The sequence below is a fragment of the Hyla sarda genome, chromosome 7 (genome assembly GCF_029499605.1).
Source record: "Hyla sarda isolate aHylSar1 chromosome 7, aHylSar1.hap1, whole genome shotgun sequence".
Classification (NCBI taxonomy): domain Eukaryota; kingdom Metazoa; phylum Chordata; class Amphibia; order Anura; family Hylidae; genus Hyla; species Hyla sarda.
The window spans coordinates 79,081,716-79,098,639 of NC_079195.1; the positions used below are offsets into that span (position 1 = coordinate 79,081,716).

General features: G+C 40.9%; 1 protein-coding gene across 1 annotated transcript; it reads left to right on the forward strand.

Moving 5' to 3' along the window:
- The first annotated feature begins 2,881 nt into the window (after positions 1-2,881).
- Positions 2,882-16,674, forward strand: TMEM52B (transmembrane protein 52B). The gene is made up of 6 exons (XM_056529775.1): positions 2,882-2,958; positions 4,493-4,557; positions 10,877-10,920; positions 11,812-11,850; positions 13,115-13,284; positions 15,889-16,674. Exons 2-6 carry the CDS (start codon positions 4,513-4,515, stop codon positions 16,104-16,106), a joined length of 516 nt encoding a protein of 171 aa, XP_056385750.1. The 5' UTR covers positions 2,882-2,958; positions 4,493-4,512; the 3' UTR covers positions 16,107-16,674.
- The last annotated feature ends 250 nt before the right edge of the window (positions 16,675-16,924 follow it).

Consider the following 16,924-nt stretch of genomic DNA (forward strand, 5'->3'; position numbering starts at 1 on the left):
CCCTCCGGGTCTCGCCATGAGGCTGAGAGGGTCTAGAGCCGAGGTACTTTTGTGCCTCAGGGAGTGGTGACCCCGAGGTGCCGAAACTCACTGGGAGGATAGACTCACTGAGTTGAAGCACGGGCACCATAATCTCTTCACCTTGTGGCACTCACCTCTTGATTCCCGGCCTTCTGGCTAGGATCAGAGAAATTTTTATAGATCCGGCCGGATGTCCGGGCAGTATATCTGCACACATTCACTTATTTATTTCTTTTTTGTCTCACTGTGTCACTTTTTGCGTGTTGTGTGTTCACAGGATTTGTCAGGATGCAGTAGCCCTTCTGGGTGTCCCTCCTGGCGGTCTAGGGGAGGTGTGTGTGGCCATTAGGTTCCGCACCTCCCTGCAAACACCCTGGGTACTCCTGCTTTGGCAGGGTACCTACCGTAATCGGCTCTGCGGGCAGATACCTTGGCTAACGCCAAGGGGGATGCCGGGAGCATTTGTGGTCCCCTAGTAGCTTCGGCGAAAAGGGACATCGAACCTGGAACCTCGCAGGTACCTTTTGGTCCGGAGGCGAAGGGTAAGGTTTGTTTGGGGGCCTCTCTCCTATCGGAGAAGGGCTTGCGATAGACCGCATCCTTTGTACACGTTTGCACTTTTTCTTGCACTTTGGGTGAATCGAAAGCACGTTCCTCGGCTTTAGATAAAAAAAAAAATGGCACTTGATACTCAGCTCCATATGCAGTTTAGACATTCTTGCTCTAGCGAAATTACCCAGGATTAGCCAGGTGGCTGCACTATTTTGACCTGGTTGCAGATTAAAGAAGACGTGCAGCAGTAGTATGCACTCACTTTGGGTAACAAAATTGCTTCACTCTATATACTGCACATAGCATTGTTTATGTGGCACTTCATTGCAGTCTTTCAGAACATATGTCGTAGTCTCTATTCACACCAGATATATTCAACTCTCAGCAATGCAATCGCCATAGGTAACGAAGTAGCTGCACTCAAAGCACTGCACATAGCGTTATTTTCTCATACATGTATGAACCTTCATTGCAGTATCGCAGGCAAATATCTCAGTCTCTATTCACACCAGGTATATTCAGCAGCTATTATCAATACGTACATTCAGGACTTTGAGTGTAATTCTCTGTCCGTAAGGCTGATAAGATGTATTCCCAAAGTGTGAATAGTGCCTTATTTTAGTACTGACTATTAACACTGCATATGCACAAGTCCACATCTGATGTCAGTATTAGAGGGTATAGAGTACTTAGCTGGTGTTTTCTGAAGCTGTGGTAGGGTCTCGCTGGGTCCGAGTTGCAACGGCCCTCCTAGTGCTTGAAGGTTGGAATGATATCCTCGGATGTCAGCCTTGTCATAACGTCTTCTAAGGTAAGTGATCAATAGGTATCAAAGATTATAAGATCCAACGCGTTTCAATAGCCAATATCATCAGGGACCTTTTAATAAGGCTCGGTCTGCTTTCTGTCATTCTTATGCATAAAGCATCTAAGGTGCGGCTCTGATGGCGGCGATTAGGAGTAGTTAGGGAATATAATCTGAGTTAATTTAGAAAATATGGTTTGATGACAGGTACTCTTTAAATTCTGGCTCATCCTATAGGTTGTGACTGACCAATTAAAAATTTGACAGCATATGAATATTTACTATTTACATAATTTCTTAAATAAATAATACATATTTTAAAACTTTTTCCAGATTCCTAGTAGACTAATATTAATAGATAGAAAGCAAAGTTATACTGTACAAGCTTACTTAAAAATGTTTGAATTTTAAAGGGGTACTCCGGCGCTTAGACATCTTATCCCCTATCCAAAGGATAGGGGATAAGATGCCTGTTTGCGGGGGTCCCGCCGCTGGGAACCCCCGTGATCTTGCACGCCGCACCCCGTTTATAATCAGTCCCCGGAGCATGTTCAGGGGACTGATTATAAACGGGATGGGGCGTGCAAGATCAATGGGGTCCCCAGCGGCGGGATCCCCGCGATCAGGCATCTTATCCCCTATCCTTTGGATAGGGGATAAGATGTCTAAGCGCCGGAAAACCCCTTTAATGTGTTTCAGATCTGCATAACCTTTCTTGTCTCCTTCACAAACACTATACTAAGGGTTTAAATATTATACTATATACTGTTATGCATTGATCTTACAGCACAGGGCTCTTGCATATCGCGGTACAATAGTAGACCTGTCAATCACATTCCAATCCCACCCACATATAAATGACCAGCTTGTACACTCTGAGGGCAACACAATCATGGCAGAAAACTGTCTTTCTCCTACTTTCTTGAACACAACCTCGCTCATGCCTTGTAAATGTTTCCTAAACTATACGTTTCGGACGAGAGTTCTACAGATATATAAAATTTTGTTTATTTAGTGATCTTAGTTCTGTATGAAGGAGGTTATTACTTTGTTTACCTGTGACCTCTGGATATTTCCTTCTCCTTCTTCCCTTGTTTTCTCATCTCCAGCCGTTCCACATAGCTACACTTAATGTGCCCCCTGTTAATATTAACATTTGTAATTGTAATTATAGCAGATTGGACATTTTCATCATCTAATGAAAGACCCTCAGGGGCTGTTAACTACATGAAGGGCCATGTAAAACATGTTTGAAAAATACTAAGCAAAATAAAACTTAATTACAAAATATTTAAGCAATGCCTGCAATTTTTGTATTTATTTTTTAATCTTCTTAATTTGACAAAGTGTATACTAAGAGAATTTTAGCGAAACTACAAAATGGTTAAGAACCGGTTCAAGTTTTTATCTGAATTCTGCAATCTAACTCCTCCCACATGTCCATTAATACAAGGCAATTACTTTGGCCTCACATGGAGGGAAAGGGGGAGGAGGGGCACTGCAAATAAACACTAAAACAATGATTGTTCCCACTGTTAACCGTACCTTAAGGAAGGAGAAAGCTACCCCGAGCTTTACAGGTAAGTGGAAAAACAGATATCTAAATTGCTATATATACTGTATATGTTTGTTCAATATGTATTACAGATCACTTCCTATCACCTATAAGCTCTTCTCTGGACTTTTATTAAGTAAAGTTGGATTGCTTTCTTAGTTCACTTACAAAATGTAGTCATTTAAAGTCAGTAGACACTAAAAAATACTAAATACCATTAAGGCACAGATAAAAAAAAAAAGTTAGCAAAAAGTAATTTAAAGCTGAGACCAAATTGAAGTCCTGTTCTGACCTTCATCTGTTAGCCAGAATGGAGAACACCTGTAATGTAAGTCTGTTTTTCTAAACGGCTCAATACATCTGTCTGTTAGGCTGGGTCCACACTACGTTTTGTCCCATACGGGAGCGCATACGGCAGGAGGGAGCTAAAACCTTGCGCTCCCGTATGTGACCGTATGCGCTCCCGTATGTCATTCACTTCAATGAGCCGACCGGAGTGAAACGTTCGGTCCGGTCGGCTCATTTTTGCGCCGTATGCGCTTTTTCACAACCGGACCTAAAACCGTGGTTGACCACGGTTTTAGGTCCGGTTGTAAAAGCGCATACGGCGCAAAAATGAGCCGACCGGACCGAACATTTCACTCCGGTCGGCTCATTGAAGTGAATGACATACGGGAGCGCATACGGTCACATACGGGAGCGCGAGGTTTTAGCTCCCTCCTGCCGTATGCGCTCCCGTATGGGACAAAACGTAGTGTGGACCCAGCCTAACATGGACAAATTATGGATGTAATGATGATTGATGTCATTTTGTCCGTGGTGGCACTGTGGGAAAATTAAACACTTACTGCCCCAGATTTTAATTGATTGCCAATGATCTCTGTGGTGGTATATCCTGTGACCAGCTTATTACTGCAAGAAGGAATCGTCCAAAGAAAAGTGTCAAGAACCACAGACATTAATATTGTCTTTCTTCCAAAAGCTAACTGGATTTTTGGTACTCTGCCCCTAGACATTTTATCCTAAAATGATAAGATGTCTGATCCATGCCAGATGACTGGCGATGCGGGGCGGAGGCTTGTGACATCACAGCCACGTCACGCTCGTGACATCACTGCCACGTCCCCTCAATGCAAGTCTATGGGAGAGGGTGTGACGACCTCACGCCCCCTCCCATATACTTGCATTGAGGGGGGCATAGCTGTGACCTCATGAACAGAGTGTGGCCGTGGCATCATGAGCCTCCGGCACTGCACCTGATGCTCTAAACAAATGCCAGGTGCAGCAGGGAGATCACGGAGGTCCCCAGTGACGGGACCCCCGCAATCAGACATTTTATCCTCTATCCTTTGGATAGGGGATAAGATGTCTTGGGGCAGAGTACCCCTTTAATCCCGTTGAGCAATTACCTATTGGTGTGTTATTATGTCCTTGACCGCATTTCATTTTCTTTGTGATTAATACCGCCTTAGCATACTGTTGGTGGTCTTTTTCACCTTGCCAGTGTTATAATGAGTCAGTATACAGAATCTCAATATATGTTATATCTTTCTTTTTAGGTGCTAGGTGAAGTAATAGCATGAGAGAAGCTATTTTTCTTTTTGTAGTCATAGGGCTTTATCTGGTAAGTAACGGACAAAACATTAACTGTAATATTAAAAGAATCATATTTCTATTTAAGTGCACTCAGTAGGATGGGAATGGTTACTTATAATAGGAGCAGATAACATAGGTGTAGATTCCAAATGTATAAAACACTGAAACAAGGCAGATAAGTAATTGAAAATGGCTTCTGCAACCTCTGTTGTCTAGTGTACGGCTACAGAAAAAGTAATAGTATCAGTAAAGTCTAAAAAAAAAACAAGCATTTAGTATGCATAACAAAAAATAAGCTAGATGTGGATGGCTTTACTGTGTTCAAAAAGCAAAATAAATTGGATAAAGGAGAAATTGTTTGTAAAATAGATCCAAATTCTGCAGTATGTTTCTTAGAAATCTAAATTGTACCATCCCTCTACTATTCCTTCTGGAAATGCACAAATCAATTCAAAACTGATACTTCCCACCACCAGTCTGACCCTGTCATCTCTGACTGGATAGTGTTACATTGTGCAGAAGCAAAATATTAACTAAGGGATGGGTAATACCCAGTGTCAGTTAAAGGGTAGCTCTCATTACAATGAATTGTTGCTATTGCACTCCTTATGGTAAATAAAAAATATTTCTAATATACTCTGTTTATAAAAAAACAAAGTTTTCTATGTTTTATCTGTGCTTAACCCCTTAAGGACTCAGCCCATTTTGGCCTTAAGGACTCAGACAATTACATTTTTACGTTTTAGTTTTTTCCTCCTCGCCTTCTAAAAATCATTTCTCTTTTATATTTTCATCGCCAGACTAGTATGAGGGCTTGTTTTTTGCGCGACCAGTTGTCCTTTGTATTGACATCACTCATTATATCATAGAATGTATGGCGCAACCAATAAACACTATTTTTGTGGGGAAATTAAAAAGAAAAACGCAATTTTGCTAATTTTGGAAGGTTTCTTTTTCACGCCGTACAATTTTCGGTAAAAATGACATGTGTTCTTTATTCTGAGGGTCAATACGATTAAAATGATACCCATTATTACATACTTTTATATTATTGTTGTGCTTAAAAAAAATCACAACATTTTTTTACCAAATTAGTACGTTTATAATCCCTTCATTTTGATGACCTATAACTTTTTTATTTTTCCGTATAAGCGGCGGTATGAGGGCTCATTTTTTGCGCCATGATCTGTACTTTTTTTATACCACATTTGCATATGAAAAACTTTTTAGACATTTTTTATAATTTTTTTTAATAAAATGTATTAAAAAAGTAGCAATTTTGGACTTTTTTTTTTACGTTCACGCCATTCACCGTACGAGATCATTAACATTTTATTTTAATAGTTCGGACATTTACGCACGCGGCGATACCAAATATGTCTATTAAATTTATTTTTTACGCTTTTTGGGGGTAAAATAGGAAAAAACTGACGTTTTACTTTTTTATTGGGGGAGGGGATTTTTTTTTACTTTTACTTTTACATTTTTTTACATTTTTTTTTACACTTGAATAGTCCCCATAGGGGACTATTCATAGCAATACCATGATTGCTAATACTGATCTGTTCTATGTACAGGACATAGAACAGATCAGTGTTATCGTTTATCTTCTGCTCTGGTCTGCTCGATCTCAGACCAGAGCAGGAGACGCCGGGAGCCGGACAGAGGCAAGTGAGGGGACCTCCGTGCGGCATTCTGAATGATCGGATCCCCGCAGCAGCGCCGCAGATGCCGGGATCTGTATTGATCAAGGCATCTGAGGGGTTAATGGCGGACGCCCGCGAGATCGCGGGCGTCGGCCATTGCCGGCGGGTCCCTGGCTGCGATCAGCAGCTGGGATCAGCCACGCATGACATGGGCATCTCTTCGATGCCCGCAGTTTTGCATAGGACGTAAATGTACGTCCTGGTGCGTTAAGTACCACCGCACCAGGATGTACATTTACGTCCTGCTGCGTCCTTAAGGGGTTAAAAAAGCTCAAGAGCACATTTTCCCCCATCTTGTACACAGACTTAGGACCGAGGTCCAAACACAGAAAGTGCAGCTTGGAGTGCTGAGGGGGGTGTGTCCAGCCTCATCCAATCATAGCTCCTTTCAAACTTAACTTCCATATGCTATTGGTTGGACACACACCCCTCAGCACTCCAGGCTGCACTTCCTGTGTTTGGGCTTTGGTCCTAAATCTGTGTATAAGATGGGGAAAATTGAGCTCTTGAGCTTTTTTAAGCACAAATAAAACATAGAAAACTTCATTTTTTTTAACCAAAGTATGTTAGAAATCTTTTTTATTTACCATAAAGAGTGCAATAGCAAAAATGTGTTTTAATGAGAGTGCCCATTTAATCATATACCACACAAATATATACATTATTTTAACCCTTTAACGACCACGGACGTAAATGTACATCCTGGTTTGGCGGGACTTCCCGCACCAGGACGTACATTTACGTCCTGTATATGACCGCGAGCATCGGAATGGTGCTCGCGTCGTACACGGCAGGTTCCGGCTGCTAGCAGCAGCCGGGGACCCGCCGGTAATGGCCGACATCCACGATCGTGCAGATGTCCGCCATTAACCCCTCAGATGCCGTGATCAATACAGATCACGGCATCTGCGGCAGTGTGGCACTTTGAATGGATGATCGGATCACCTGCAGTGCTGCCGCGGTGATCCGATCATCCAGCATGGCGGCCGGAGGTCCCCTCACCTGGCTCCTGCCATCTCCCGGGGTCTTCTGCTCTGGTCTGAGATCGAGCAGACCAGAGCAGAAGATCACCGATAATACTGAGCAGTGCTGTGTCCTATACATAGCACTGAACAGTATTAGCAATCAAATGATTGCTATAGATAGTCCCCTATGGGGACATAAAAAGTGTAAAAAGAAGTTGAAAAATTTAAAAATAAAAAGTAAAAAAAAGTGAAAAATCCCCTGCCGGAATAAAAATGAAAATTGTCTGTTTTTCCCATTTTCCCCCCAAAAAGCGTAATTCTTTTTTTAATAAACATATTTGGTATATCTGTACTATCAAAATATAATGTTAATTATCCCATATGGTGAATGGCGTAAATGTAAAAAATTTAAAAGTCCAAAAATGCAGCTTTTTTGTCCCATTTTATTAAAAAAATTATAAAAAATAATCTAAAAGTTTTATATATACAAATGTGGTATTGATAAAAAAAAGTACAGATGACGATGCAAAAAATGAGCCCTCATACCGCCCTATATATGGAAAAATGAAAAAGTTATAGGTGGTCAAAATAGGGCAATTTTAGATTACTGATTTTGTACAAAAGGTTTTAGATTTTTTTTAAGCGGTACAAAAATATAAAAGTATCTAGCCATGGGTATCATTTTAATCGTATTGACCGTAAAATGTACAGTGTGAAAACAAAACCCTCCAAAATGTGCAAAATTGTGGTTTTCATTTAAATTTCCTCCCTAAAAAAGGGTTCGCCGTACATTTTATGGTAAAACGAGAGGTTTCATTACAAAGTACAATTGGTCATGCAAAAAACAAGCCCTTATATGGGTCTATAGATGGAAATATAAAGGAGTTATGGTTTTAGAAGGCGAGGAGGAAAAAACGAAAACGCAAAAATAAAATTGGCCTGGTCCTTAAGGTTAAAATGGTCTTGGTCCTTAAGGGGTTAAACATAGTTTAAAAAAATTATATTTCAAAGGATAAAATGGAGGAAAACAAAATAACAGAAATACACTTATTATTTTCATTTAATATTTGTCTTCTGGAGCATCCAGAATTTGGTTCAGACAAGGTCTGAAGGAAAACATTGGTCAAGGTTCTATATATACCCAAGGAGGCCAATTATTGTTATTGGAGTATACTATAATGCACCAAATGTTGGCTAAAGATTCAACGTTCACATACTTAGTATTCTATTTGTTGGTATTGCAATGCAGAGTATAGAATGGTTTTAGGTTAACAAGTAACATATGTAAATTCCTAATAGTGTGTTACCCCTTTTCTACCACTAGATGTCGACATCTTATAGTAAAAATTTGGTAACACTAATTGGAGACAGAGAGCTACACTTTGTGGTTCTCTCCAGTGGTGTCTCCAGCTTATATATTTGGGGGGGGGGGAGGTGGTTACACTGGTGGCCAAGTCAAAAGTGTGTGTGTGGGTGTTGCAATTATAAAACCCTACATACTGTATATGCCACCAGGATATAAAAGTGCTGCACACTGTGCCTTCTGGAAATAATAGTGTCACATACTGTGCTGCCAGGTTATAATAGTGCCACATATTGTTCTGTCAGGATATAATAGTGCTACACAATATGCTGCTAGGACATAATAGTGCCACACTGTGCTTCTGGTACATACAGTAATAGTGCCATACATTGTGCTGCCAGGCATAATAGTGCCGCATACTGTGCCCCTTTGATAAAATAGTGCAATACACCGAGCTGCCAGGACATAATAGTGCCACACACTGTGCTGTCAGGATATAATGGTATCACATACTGTGCTACCAGGACACAATGGTGCCACACATTGTGCTGCCAGGACATTATATTGCTACACACTGTGCCCCTTTGATATAATAGTGAAATACACTGTGGTGCCTGGATATAATAATGTCACACACTGTGCCCCAGTATATAATAGTCCCACACACTGTGCTGCCAGGATATAATAGTGCTGCACACTCTGCCACCAGGATATATCAGACCGCACACTGTGCCTTCTGGAAATAATAGTGTCACATACTGTGCTGCCAGGTTATAATAGTGCCACATATTCTGCTGCCAGGATATAATAGTGCCACACAATATACTGCCAGGACATAATAGTGCCACACTGTGCTTCTGGGACATACAGTAATATGCCATACATTGTGCTGCAAGGCATAATAGTGCCACACACTGTGCCCCTTTGATATAATTGTGCGATACACTGTGCTGTCTGGATATAATAGTGTCATACATTGTGCTGCCAGGATATAATAATACCAAACACACACAGTGCTTTCAGGATATAATAGTGCCATACACTGTACTATCAGAATATTATAGTGCCACACACTGTGCGGCCAGGATATAATAGTGAAACACACTACTCTGCCAGGATATAATAGTGCCACACACTGTGCTGCCAGGATAAAATAGTGCCACACACTATACTGTCAGGATATAATAGGGCCACACACTGTGCTGCCAGGATATAATAGTGCCACACACTATGCTGTCACGATATAATAGGGCCCCACACTGTGCTGTCAGGATACAATAGTGCCACACACTATGCTGTCAGGATATAATAATACCACACACTGTGCTGTCAAGATATGATAGTGCCACACACTGTGCTGAAAGGATATTATAGTCCCACACACTATGCCCCTTTGATATAATAATGCCACACACTGTGATGCTTGGATATAATTATGTAAAATAAAACTGTGCTGTCAGGATATAATAGTGCCACACTGTGCTGTCAGGATATAATAGTGCCACATACTGTGCTGCTAGGATATAATAGTGCCACATACTGTGCTGCCAGTATATAATAGTGCCATATACTGTGCTGCCAGGATATAATAGTGCCACATACTGTGCTGCCAGAATATAATAGTACCACATACTGTGCTGCCAGGATATAATAGTGCCACACACTACTCTGCCAGGATATAATAGTGCCACATACTGTGCTGCCAGTAATAGTGCCATACACTGTACTATCAGAATATTATAGTGCCACACACTGTGCGGCCAGGATATAATAGTGCCACATACTGTGCTGCCAGGATATAATAATGCCACATACTGTGCTGCCAGGATATAATAGTGCCACATACTGTGCTGCCAGGATATAATAGTGCCACATACTGTGCTGCCAGGATATAATAGTGCCACATACTGTGCTGCCAGGATATAATAGGGCCACACACTGTGCTGCCAGGATATAATAGTGCCACACACTGTGCCATTTGGGTATACTAGTTTCTATGTATTTATTGATTGATTGATTGAAATAAATAAATAACTCCTACTATCCCTATCGGCTGGCACTAATGCTGCAGCACTGCTCATGTGACATTAGACAGGGACCCCAGGCACCTTTCTGTCTTTCACCAGGGAGTCTCCCAAAATGACAAGGGGGTGGAATTATTTTCACACTGTTACATCCTTAGTGGTGATGTGACAATAACATGGTTTCACGTTTTTACTGTATACCTAAAAATGCTAATTAATGTTTATAAATTTCATCTCAAATTCACACACAAATGGTATCTTATAAAATATGACATTTAAAGTATAAATAGATTTACATTTAAACATATTAAGTATAATAATTGTGTACTTTATATTGTTAATATTATAGGTATCTAAGGGAAAATGTGAATCGGACTGTGAAAACTCTAAACAGTGAGTTCTATTCCCTACTTAGGCTAAGACTTGGGAATGATTGCAGAGTGAGTGCAGATATATTTCCTTAGGATACAGGCAAACACAAAGAGAACATGAAAATCCAAACCAGATAGATGTCCAAGTCCAAGATTTAAAATCTAGATCCTAAATGTTCCTCATGGGCGGATTTTACTTTAAAGCGGCCCTGCAGGCGTTCCCATAGTAAGGCTCATTTTCCTCAGTATGTCAGCCAAGCGCTTGATGATCAACTTGTCATCACTGCTGATTTAGTCACAGAGCCTTGCAAAAGTGTTCATCCTCTTGGACTTTGTGCCTTTTTTGCTACTGTTACAAACTGGAATTCAAAAGATTTGAAAATACTTAGAATTTCATCAATGTAACATACATAGTGAATATATGAAGATAATACACGAATAGCACTCACCAATCTTCAAAGGCAGATATATCTTTATTTCTTCGTATCGTGAAACCATAACAGGGTGCAGGATGCAGCTGAAAAAGCAGCAGGCAGCAATGCCTGGATGTTTCCTAAAACTGGTGCGACAGCTGTTTCGTAGTGCAAGATTACTTTTTTGCCCCACTGTATTTATTTTTAAATAGTTAGAAATGAAACGTTCAAATTCTCTAGGGCCGTATGCACAGAGTCCCTGCAGTTCTATACTACAGATCATAAGGCACTCTCCGCACTCCTGAATACTGATTCCATGCTGTACTGCACTACTGAGATATTGTAATTTAGAGAGATAAACATTTACAGTAGGGCACATAAACCGCTATAAGTGCCATATTATAGCTCCACACAACACTGAATTTGGACTAAACCATAAAATTATAATGTGTCTGTGATGATTCCTAAACAAATACGTTTTCTTCTGTTTCAACAAACAGTTGTCCCAAGACAGAATGGATGCACCAGTGGTACATATGGTAAGAAACTATGAAACTCATCCTTTCAGTAATGGGTCAGTTTTGTTGTATATATTAGTGATGAGCGGCATTGCCCATATTTGAATCCGCGATATTTCGCAAATATATAGACGAATATTCATCTTATATTCGCAAATTTCACGTATTCGTGATATTTGCATACACTCTGACAATTGTATTTGCATCTTTCTAATTGGCCCACAAGTGAAAAGAAGGAATATGAGAATATTCACATATGCAAATATTCACATATGCTAATATGCGCTTATGCGAATATTCACATATGCGAATGTACGCATATGTGAATATTCACATATGCAAATATGGGCATATGCGGAAAAAAGTGAATATTTGTAATTTCTAATACATAGAGAATATATTCGCAATATTTGCAAATTCGCGAATTTGCGATATTCGCAATCAAAATTTGAAATGCGAATATTCGCGCCAACACTTGTATATATATCCACAATAATCATTATATTTTGTTTTGATACTAAGGGCACATTATTACAAACTGAACATAAAAGTTTCATTATTTGTGTTTTTTAAAGGCGTTCTCCACCATAAGGTGATTTTAGTACATACCTGGCAGGCAGTAATGGACATGCTTAGGAAGGATCTGCGCTTGTCTTGGGGCTAAATGGCTATATTGTGAGATTGCCATAATACTGCGGCTAGCTTTTTGTCAACTGGTATTTCCTGTTTGACTTTTCTTTTTTTGACTACAAATCCCACAATTCCATTTTCCTCCCTCCCACACATCAGCCACCCCACCCATTGAAACATTAATGAGCTGCATCCATCAAAAGGTCTGTGGTTTTCAATCAGGGTGCCTACAACTGTTGCATTAGTTGCAGATTGACACAGATAGGTACAGACACTATATTATGAACTACACTAACTTTACAGCCCCTGTAGCATAGTCAAATAAAAAAAAAATCCTGGAATACCCCTTTAATCTCTATACACTGAAAGGCTACTTTTGAAGCAGTGCAAAAAACTCTACAACTCAATTTTCAGATAATAATCATATCATCATGTGATATCATAAGATGGGCCATATACTGTAGTATAATTGTATGTTCACACGTGTATTTTCTGCTGCCTATTTTTGTTACCCATTGAAGTCAATGAGAAGGAAATCTGCAGAAGATCTGCAGCAAAAATACGCATGTGAAAACGTACCCTAACTCTATAAAAGCTTTTATATAAAACATTGAAAAATAAAGTGTTCTTTGTTCTTATCTCTATTGTGGCTCAGGCTTGTGGTTACTGCTGGAATTTTGCTTCTGATGTTTGGAGTTACCTGTGCATGTCTGCGTTGCTGGTACCTGAGACAACAGCAGTGCCCGGAGAGAGCAGGGGAACAGCCCTGTGAAGTCACAGTCATAGCCATCGACCATGACAGCACCATTCAAAGTACTTTAACCTGTGAGTCACATAAGGACACAATAAATATTCTTTTTCATTATCAGTTAATTACAGTAATTCCACTTGTGTTAATATGCACTAAGTGATAGCTGCCATGATGGCATGTGATTCATTGGTGGTTATTGCAGTGTGTGTCTAAGCATTTATATGAATGTATCATGTGGTGAAGGGGAAGTAAACAGCATCAGTATTCACATATCCTTCTATAGTCCATTGTACATACTCATGTTTTTCAAGGGTGCTACATTAAATGTTTTTATGTTCAAATGGAGTGAGCTGTCTGCGAAAGGCTGCACTGCAGCTGCACATGAGCCTTGGTATGGTGCAATATACTGTGCCATATTTTGGATATATCTCCCCCTCGAAACAAGGCTCCAACAGGAATATCTGCATAGTTGGCACACAGGCACATTTATAACTCGTGTTACTGCACCCATTTTCTGGACACTTTTTAAAGGGGTACTGTGGCCCTGAGACATCTTATCTCCTATCCAAAGGATAGGGGATAAGATGCCTTACCGCGGCTGTGCCGTCACGCCCCCTCCCATAGACTTGGATAGGATAGGGTATAAGATGTTTCACCGCGGGGGTCCAGCCGCTGGGGACCTCCGCAATCTTGTATTCAGCACCCACCTGTTTGAGCTGCATGCCGTGGTGCCAGCTCACAAACAGCCAGGGGGAGACCATGAGGCCGGAGTATCGTGACATCATAACTCCGTCCCCGCGTGACGTCACCCCCCGCCCCTGCTATGCAAGCCTATGGGAGGGGGCGTGACGGCACAGCTGCGGTGAGGCATCTTATCCCCTATCCTTTGGATAGGGGATAAGATGTCTCAGGGCCGGAGTACCCCTTTAAGGGGCTGTCATAAAAATAAAACAACCTGCTATGGTAATAACAAAATACACTATACTCCCCTTGAGTGCTGATGTTCTTGTCCATCCCGCTGCTGTTTATTTCCCCTGGATGAGACGCTCTCCCTGCTTTGCTTATAACATTGTGAACACAATGACACCAATGGCAGCTGCCAGTGTGGGTGAGAATAGTGTAGTTATTTTATAACCATAGCAGCCTGTACACAATATATATATATATATATATATATATATATATATATATATAATGGGTAAGATAGAAAAGAATGACCTCTTTCAGCCTAGATGTTATCAAACCACAACAATATGAGCAGAATAGTAATAGATTTTTAATCTCTTAGGCCAAATTTAGGTAGAATTTCTGTACTGAATTCTGCACTGAATTCTGTGTGAAAATTCTGAATTAATTTATAGCCAATTTGTTTCAATGGAATTTCTGCCGTGGAAATTCTGCAGCAGAAATTCTGGTGTGTGAATGGGACAGGGGAATCTCATTGAAGTGTATTGGCTATAAATTCATGCAGAATTCAGTGCAGAATAGGCCGTATTCACACAGCAGAATTTCTGCACTGAATTCTGCATGAAAATTGTGCATGAATTTATAGCCAATACACTTCAATAGGATTCTGCTGTCTAAATCACACAGATTTAGAATTTAGAATTTCCGCTTCAGGAATTCCTTTAAAGTGAACAAGGCCTTAGGGTACGTTCACACGGTGGAACGCCAGTGTGGAATTCCGCCGGAATATTCCGCACAGTTATTCTGCTGCAGCATTGATTTCAGAGGGATTCTGCCGCACTTCGCACATAGCAGAATTTCAAATTCTAGCATCTGTAGGTAGAAGAGACTTGTCTATTCTTTCTGCGGATTCGGCTTGGAAATGCATTGTGGTCTATGAGAAGGCGCATTTCCGAGCGGTCTTAGTGGCCGCAAGTTTATTTAAAACTACGGAATGTCTGCCTGTGGACAGATGGACATTCCGCACATTTTACACATAGGAAAATGGCCTTATAGAGCAGTGTTTCCCAACCAGAGTGCCTCCAGCTGTTTCAAAACTACAACTCCCAACATACCCGGAGTTTGTAGCTTTGCAACAGCTGGAGGCCCACTGGTTGGAAAAGACTGTTATAGAGTATAAATCCTCATTATAAGTAAGCTTTCAGAATAGAATGTGGTAAATATGAAGAAGCTGCCATATAGTTCCTACATATTTAATTGGTAGGGGTACAGGTGCTGAGACCCTCACTGATCAATAAAATGAAGAGGCTGAGCACTGCATCCCTTTGTTTCTCTGCTTAGCTATGCTTTTAAGACTATCTGCAAATCCTCTTATCCACTGCTTTGATAAGCATTGCTGAGCTGAAAAACTAAAAGACGCAGTGCTCAGCTGAGTGTGATTGTTGGGGGGTCTCAGCAGAGGGACCCTCACTGGTCAAAATTTTTTTTTAAAGTGATAGGTAGCCAATAAAGAAAGACAAAGTAAGATCACTGAGGTTGCATAAGCAATGGGTGAATAATTCATTTATTTTCTCCTATTCTTACACTCCTTAGAAATGCCCAGCTTCGTTTTTTTATCCCCCTGAAGAGAAATCTATACACAGCGGTTTTGGCGTGAATGTCTATTAAAATCTAGTTAAGAGCACAAAAAGCTTCCATTGATTGTAACCTGATACATGTATAAGTGTTATTTCTTAAACTCCTGATTCAATGTTCTGTTCTTCATTTAATAGCTCTTCAGTCAGTGTTTGGCCCGGCTGCCCGGAGGATATTTGCTGTGTCTCACTCACATGGTCCTGCACCTCAGTTCACCTCTACTGGACCAGAGACCCCTCCATGTTACGAGGAAGCCCTGCACATGAGCAGATTCACTGTTGCCCGCAGCACTCACAAACTTCCCCCTCTTGCCCCAGTTCCAGAAGAAAGAAATGAAATTCCTATACTGCAATAAACAGACAAAACACAACACGAAACTACAAATATTGTACACGCCAACAGTGAAGATTTTTTCACCCTTGAGTATCATTGACTCTTTTGCTTATTTGTTGACTCTGTCAACTGGTATGTCAACATTCAATAGTGACAGTTTCCTGTTGACAACAGATTTTTTTTTCCCCCAATGGTCATAATAATTAATAATACAAAGATATTATGACAAAATGGCCAATTTTAGTCAAAGTCATCTTCACTTTGTGGTTGTATTTCGTCAGTTTTTAAACCAAGGCCAGATGTGGATCAAGTAGGAAGTTCTTCACATTTCTTATTCCTGTTGAATCCATTTCTGACTTTGACTAAAAGGGGTACTCTGGCCCTGAGACATCTTATCCTCTGTCCAAAGGATAGGGGATAAGATGTCTCACCGTAGGGGTCCCGTCGCTGGGGACCCCCGCAATCTTGTATTCACCACCACCTGTTTGTGCTGCACACCGTGGTGCCAGCTCACAAACAGCCGGGTCACGACCACGGGGCCGGAGTATTGTGACGTCCCGACTCTGTCCCCGTGTGACGTCATCCCTCGCCCCCGCTATGCAAATCTATGGGAGGGGCGTGACGGCCCTCCCATAGACTTGCATAGCGGGGGGTGAAATCATACGGGGGCGGAGTCGTGATGTCACCACCTGTGGTCACCACCTTTGGATAGGGGATAAAATGTCTCAGGGTCAGAATACCCCTTTAAACTCTGCAGTGGCAGCTTTCCAAAGTCAAATAAAAAGCAAACTGCCAAGTGAAAGCACAGCCTGATGGATATTTTTTTAATAATGAATCATC

What these genes read in the sequence shown, in the direction of transcription:
- TMEM52B (XM_056529775.1), top strand. Translation starts at nt 4,513, where the DNA reads ATGAGAGAAGCTATTTTTCTTTTTGTAGTCATAGGGCTTTATCTG. An exon ending in GACTGTGAAAACTCTAAACA is followed by an intron (nt 10,921 to 11,811) that starts GTGAGTTCTATT and finishes TTCAACAAACAG; the next exon opens with TTGTCCCAAGACAGAATGGA. An exon ending in ATGCACCAGTGGTACATATG is followed by an intron (nt 11,851 to 13,114) that starts GTAAGAAACTAT and finishes ATTGTGGCTCAG; the next exon opens with GCTTGTGGTTACTGCTGGAA.